The sequence below is a fragment of the Festucalex cinctus genome, chromosome 20 (assembly GCF_051991245.1).
Source record: "Festucalex cinctus isolate MCC-2025b chromosome 20, RoL_Fcin_1.0, whole genome shotgun sequence".
In the NCBI taxonomy this organism is placed as follows: domain Eukaryota; kingdom Metazoa; phylum Chordata; class Actinopteri; order Syngnathiformes; family Syngnathidae; genus Festucalex; species Festucalex cinctus.
In genome coordinates, this window is record NC_135430.1 from 13,714,619 (window position 1) to 13,721,790 (window position 7,172).

The 7,172-nt window shown below is 41.6% G+C and overlaps 1 protein-coding gene across 1 annotated transcript; it reads right to left on the minus strand.

The window, feature by feature from the left end:
- Positions 1–734: 734 nt before the first annotated feature.
- Positions 735–7,143, minus strand: slc35g2b (solute carrier family 35 member G2b). Its single transcript, XM_077508525.1, has 2 exons — positions 6,997–7,143; positions 735–5,558 (listed from the first exon to the last, which is right to left on the minus strand). The coding sequence occupies exon 2, from the start codon at positions 5,530–5,532 to the stop codon at positions 4,279–4,281; it is 1,254 nt and encodes a 417-aa protein (XP_077364651.1). The 5' UTR covers positions 5,533–5,558; positions 6,997–7,143; the 3' UTR covers positions 735–4,278.
- Positions 7,144–7,172: the final 29 nt, after the last annotated feature.

A 7,172-nucleotide genomic window follows, 5' to 3' on the forward strand; every position in this document is an offset into this window, starting at 1 on the left:
ACACTATACATTTTGAGTATTATTTTCCCCAAAAAGGACATAAAAGACAATTACTGTACTTTGTCGGGCCTCCCCTCGGAAATTATGTCACTTTTCAATGAAGTGCGTGTACGGAGAACGGAGTTGTATGCAGTGTGGGTTTGGAAGGTTCTGCAGCCTGCTTGCAGGATGCAATCTGTTTCCTGTTCAAACAGATGGGTCTTCCTCCACATGTATTCTGAAGCCTAAAACAAGACTTAAGGTGAATGATTTCACGTAACATACTGTACGCACAGGTGTATGGCAATAAATTAGAATTATGGTATAAAATGTCATGTAATTCAATGGTGCCGTTCAAAACGTTTAAACTCATTTATAAAACAAAACTAAGTTAACTTTTGTATGATATTTTCATTTATTGAGATGCACCTGTACACACCTGTCCAAAAGTTTGGGTTAACCCATGTACATAATAATTTAATAATGTAGAAATGTACTTTTTTTTTTTTTTTTTTTGGGAGGGAAGCATTTTTTTTCTTTAAAACACAATAATGTCTACACCTGTTTTAGCTCTAAAAAGTATAGAAGATAATGTAAGACACGGAATTCACTGCAACACACATTTTAAATGTATTGTGCATTAAAAGTCAAATAAAAATCGTATCTACATAAATATTTTAAAAACAGGTTTTAAAGATTAAATGCAAATATTGTAGCCTACTTAAGAGTTAAATTCAACGGAACAAACAAATGCATTGCAGAAAACGTGTACCACACTTTAATTATCATAACAGTGCTTTTCTTACAGAAGGGCATATCTAAGAACAAAAAAACAAAAAAACAAAAAAAACAATGTACATTGGAGGTGAAACCATCTTTGTTCTCATGTTTATTCATCTTTTCGATTTGAGGTGTTGAACACTGACTGAAGAAGAAAACATGCAACGTGACATCATGTTTATTCCAAATTAAAATTGAAGTTGTACCTTGAGAGGTCGTTAGCGATGGCGTTAATCGTTACTGTGAGTATTTAAAAACAATTATTTTATAAACAAACAAATGTGTTGTATGTGTGGTATTGTGAAAACATGTTAAACATTCAACATCTGTGCTATGACTGCTGCAGCAGTTAAAATTAAACATGGTGTGTTACATAAATGCATCCAGCTGCATAGTTGTCTTAATGTACACCACTATAATTGCCTTCGTAATTATTGACAAGTTACTGCATTGAAGTCCACTGACTCTGGGTGTTTAATAAAAACTGAGTCGCCAGCGCCCTCTAACGGACATATTGGTCAGTACAATGTTCCCACTTCGGTACCGTCATCATAGTATGCTCTTCCAAGGGAGCGGGGGTCCTCAGTTTACGACGGAGTTTAGATATTTAATCTTAGTTACAACTTTTTTTTTTTTTTTTTCAGTGTACCTCACAATAGGTAATTCAGTCAGCGAGGATAACTGTTCATTTAGCTGTCATATTTGAGATGTCAGAATACTATGTTTTGTTTTTTCTTTGTATTTGGGGAATAAGTCTATGACCAATGAATGTATTCCTCTCAAACTGTCGAATGTCAAGACCGCCGTATACCAAGGAGGCTCTGTATTTCAGTTTTTCACATTCCCTCTGGGAAATTGCACAAACCGGCTGACTCAGCAGGCTACATGAGTCACTCGCCTGGGTAATAAGAGATGGCCACATGTTATCATCAGAGGGCAGGCTAATTTAATAATGGCCTCGGGGAACAAGTTTTCAACGGGTTTGAAAGCAAACAGAAGCATGTCAGCGTTAAATACACGTTGCAGAGCTCTCTGCATTTGGACCTTGTAGACTAGAAATCAACAGAAAATACGGTGAAACCGCCAACGTCAAACTGCCATAAGTTATACTATGTGTATAGTATAACCACAGTTTGGTGAGGACGTGCTTCGGAAATCAAACAAATCCATCATTGTTTGGAACATTAGGCAAAATATGTGGATGTCCAGCACAATATGAACAATCATAATCTAATAATCCCCATGTGATTATAAAACTGCCAACAAACCACAAATACGGTTTTACCATCCATTAGTCCACATTATGTGACTGCTGTGTATTAACTTCAGTTAATATTAAAAAAAAAAACAGTGTGTTCTTTACAGGTTCCACTGTAGAACTCAATATGTTATGAAGCAGGATGATGTTTTTTGTTTGTTTCACTTCATATCAAGATGACTTGTTGACACGTCTACGCATGATTAAAAACAAACAAACATGGCATGTTTACAAGTAATTGGGTCTCTGTCAAGTGTGAAATTAAGCAGCCATGTGATTTTTTTTTTATCTGCATATTTCTGAAAATATTTCATTTACTCAGCTCCATTGTTATGTAAGTTTTCTGATGTGCCCTTGCTGCCGAGTTGTCGCCATGAGTTAAAATATTTTTTTATTGTCTTTACGGGCACTTTTTTTTCTTACCCCACACATTTGCCTCTCCTTCCATAAATAGAAGTAAGCAGCCGATCAACACACAGAACGGCGCAAAAGAGTGGACTGCCAAGTAATCACCAGAACGCGTACGCTTACTGGTGAGATTCAAACATCTATAACGCATACACTTGCCGGTGAGATGCCAAGAGCCAGTCGGCAAACACGCGGAGTGCTGCCCGGAACACAAACTGGTGAACACAAACACTCGCTGGTGAGACTTGGCCTGTTGTTACACGCACATTCAGCGCAGAGATACAAATTTCTCAAATGCATACACTTGCAGGCAAGATGATAGGAGCCAACCAGTTGAGCAACGTGGAAGAGGTGATGGCTGAATGATGGCTGCAACGCCACACTAATGAGAACAAGTTACACACACTCACAGACTACATGCATCCTGTTGCGATGCATACACTTGCTGGCGAGATGACGAGAGCCAGGCCACGAAGCCTCACTCACTGGTAGTCATGGTAACAGACATGTTAAGACACCTGGAAAATGTTTTAAATTGTGGGAAAAATGCATATGTCTCATTTAATACACCCAAAAACATGTTTACCATTTTTTTCGCTCATGCCAACAATTTGACATGAACGTAACAGAGGGGAGGGGGAGTCACCGTATCACATTGTTTTCATTTCACATACAAATATTAAGACATTAGTTACATGACTGGCACTCTTTCAACGACTGACACGACGTTACAAAAAAAAAAGTCATCTGATGACGGCACAAACATTCTTTGAATTGCACAACCAAGCAAACATCGTAAACCAGGGGTTCTCAAACTTTTGGGTCCAAGGAGACCTTTCACAATACAAATGCCAATTAAACATAACTACATATGCAATCCTAAATAGCATGGGAATTATTTGTTTTTGAATATGGCAACCTGAATATTCAAGACCTGTTGAAAAGAAAGGATTCTAACCAAATTCAATATTTATCCATCATCGCTAGCTAGCTGATATACAAACAACAAGGCTGTGAAGAAGGTGGAGCTAGTTTACAAAATCTCACTAATCGTGGTCAACTTAGCGATGTGGTCGTTATATTTAGCAATTTCCAACCTACTATATGTGTTCTATTTTTTGTTTTCAAGTAACATGTTTGGTTTGAAGGTTTAGAAACATCATAGAATTAGCAAATTTTGCATTATGCTACTTTATGTTAGCATTAAGCTAGCTGACATTCATTAGATGAACTTTTATGAATTGGTTGAACACTTTGATTTTTAAATGTACAAGGTTTGATTCCTAATTGTTTCGTTTGAAGGTTGATGGTAGCATCTATGCTACTTTCCGTGAAATAACATTGTGCATTATGCTAGCATTAAGCTAGCTGACTTTCGTTAGACAAAAATATATGATTTGGTTGAACACGTTGGTCTTTAAATGTACACTGTTTGATTCTGATTTGTTTTGTGTCAGTTTTACAGTAAAATTCAACTGGGAGAGCTTCAAACAAGAACGCCGACCTCTTAGTTGGAGAACTGTATGAACGAGAGAGTGAGAATGTGCTAATGAATGCGTTAAAAAAAGGTGTTTCGACTGGTTTAAGCCTGTTTCAATAAATTGTGGAATGGATAAAACAAAACCCTTTTTTTTTTTTTTTTTGTGTTTAATATGCTCTCTGTATCGCAGATGATCAGTGTAAAGGAATTGGGGAATATCAAACGTCAAATTGGCAAGGTTCACTCTAAATTGTTTAGTATGTTTTATGGTTTTATTTTTTTAATGATACAAAATTTCTTGCAAATTGATTGTAGGACCCCAGTTTGAGAAACGCTGCTGTAAACAACAAAGACTAGTACGGAGACAAATCTCTCATTTGATGGGCGAGTCAAGGATCTCCTGGTAATCCTGCCGGATGGCCCTGCTCACCCGGTACAGCTTGAGCCCGGTGAGGGTGAAAACGCTGACCATGATGACCAGGCCGCCCACCACGTCGTACACCGACGGGATCATCCTCAGCACGATGAGCTGCAGGAACATGGCCACCACGATCTCCAGATGCTGCACGGTGCTCACTAAGGCCGGGTGGAACTTGTTGAGGGCGTAGTAGACGCCCAGGAACGCCACGGTGGAGCAGATGCAGATCCCGATCAGATATCCCCAAGTCTCGCCGTCCAGGGGGATGATGGGCTCCTGCATGATGAACATAGTGGATGCGCCCCACACCGTGCCCGTCCAGCCGAAGGTGAAGAGCGCCGTCCACATGCTGACGCGCTCCTTGATAGCTCTGTAGACGATCATGGAGAGGGCGGCGGTCAGTCCGGCCATCACCGTCATGGTGTAGCCGAAAGCTTCCTTCCAAAAGCCCAGCCTGGACTTCTGCTCGTCCGCCACGTTGGGCACCATCACCAGGCACAGGCCGAACACGCTGCCCACCACCGTGACCACGTCCGTGTACGCCAGGCGCTCGTCCAGCAACAGGAACGCCAGCACGGCGCTGAAAACGGTGGTGGAGGCGCGCCACATGATGGTGCCGTTGCTGGGCGGAACGATGGCGAAGCTGGTGTAGGCGCACGTGATGGAGATGACGTTGCACACACCGTAGAAGAAGAGACGCAGCCGGTAGCCCTTGGGTCCGAAGGGCGCCTCGTGGTGGTAGAAGACCACCAGGATGGAGAGCACTTGGATCACCGAGCGGATGAAGAGCAACTCCAGGGAGGGCACCTTGGAGCGGTCCGCCGCCAGACGGGTGATCAAGGCCACGCAACCGTGAGCGACCGCCGCCCCGAAGAGGGCCGTCCAGGTCACCCTGGAGGCCAGCACGTTGGCCTCGCCGAAGCTGGCCAACTGCCCGCCCACACCCTTGTCCCGGGGGGCGCCGCCGGGCGGCTTGGCCTGGGTCTCCATGGTTCCGAAGAAAGTCCTTCCACCTTTGTTCTCAGTCACCAGCCTCTTCCCAACGTTAGCTTCGGCGAACGCACCAAAGTCTTCAAAGGAGGGGGCGTCGTCATAACCCTCGTCACCTGGCTGGGGGAAGTGGGTGGCGTACTTCACCGTCACGGCGTTGGGGTGAATCTTGACCCGCTTTTTGGAGCCGTACGGCAGCGAGGGTGACGACATGTCCATCTCTCTTCAAGAATCCAAACTTATACCTGAGGAGAAACAGTGAGAGCTCATTTGGATGCAGTTCAGATATTTTTTTATTACATTATTGGAGAAAATTATGACATTATTGGGTTTTATGACATTTTTGATTGAGTGCAAATTTTATTACATTTTCAGCTAATTATAGGGTGTCTCAAGGCTTTGCAATAGAAAAAAAGTTTAAATTTAGATCAATTTTTTAAATTTGTGTTGCTAGCCAATTTGTTTTGCTATTAGCACACTTCAAGTACACCACCGCACAAGAAAAAAAAAAAAAAAACGTGCAAATAATGCACTGTGATGTATGCCCTCAAATGTGGGCAAGGAGAGCCAGTTATGCACAATAAGTTCTTTGCTGAATTGAACAGTCAAACATACTAATGCAAAAATAATTAGTCTTTATAAAAACAGTATATTTTATAATGTTATATTTAATTATGTTTCTCACCTCATCTGTGATTACAGCTTCACCTAATTAGCCCAGTCAAGAGCTGTATTTGCATATTTCTTCACTTGTGTTCTTTGTGTGCACCCTCACCCACACACAAAAAATAGCACAGTTGCTGACATACTTTAAAAAAATTATGCAAAGCGCATGTGTCGAGCTCAACCATATCCACCCCGCCATCATATTTTTTGTGGCCCACTCATGCAAATCAAGCCAGTCTTCTTCATTTTTTCCCCCCTCTGCTACATGGATTTGTGGTGTTTGGCCGAAATAGACTTCTACACCCAATTTCCAAGACTAATCTTCAAAACGATCACCAAACTTTGCTATCTGCTCCAACCACATTAATAAACGAACACCTCTCTGATTACCACTGAAAATGGAACACCATACTTTCATTTCACTAGTGGTCATAATATTATGGTGTGTTGTGTACAGCCTCACGTAAGCAAGTGGTGTGAGGCTGATTCAGTGTGATGGGGGTTGACATTACATAACAGGAGCAGACACACATGCACAACACCAATGTGGGCCTTTATAGCATGGCAACACTATGAGATAAAAAAAAAGTTCAAAAGGTTAAAAAGCTAACAAGAGCCCCCCTCCCCTTCCTTTTTCTAATGACATATTATCATTAATAATCCTCCACTTTTCCTTTTAGAGCATCAAGACCACAAGGGGGCAGACACAAGCTATTATTTGCTCTACAGTACAGTTCAGCTCATGCTTTATTAGAATGCATGTTGGTATTTATTTATTGTGGGTAATAAATAGAATAAAAGCCTTTTTTTTATTGTTATATAGGAGCAATAAAAAGAACAATGCAATGATTAAAATATCAGCCCGGTGGGTTTACGATACAAACAAAAAGGATGCATTGCTTTCTAGGAGGAGCCCAGAGTCAATTAAAAACACATTTACCACACACAATTATCATCTTAATTGTTCGCTCTTTGGATTTCTTAGTGGATTTAGGGGAGAAATAATAAAAGCCTTACCTTGCTTTCTTTAGACCGCTCCGGGTGTCATAAAAGAAGATTTGGCGTCATTTCTCTCCACAGCCATTTCTCCATCTTCAACCCCTCCGACGAGTGGAGCGGAACGCGCGCCAGAGACGAGGGAGGAGGTGTGGGTGCGGGGGGGTTGGAGTGGTCGCAGGGTACGCGCTCTCGAC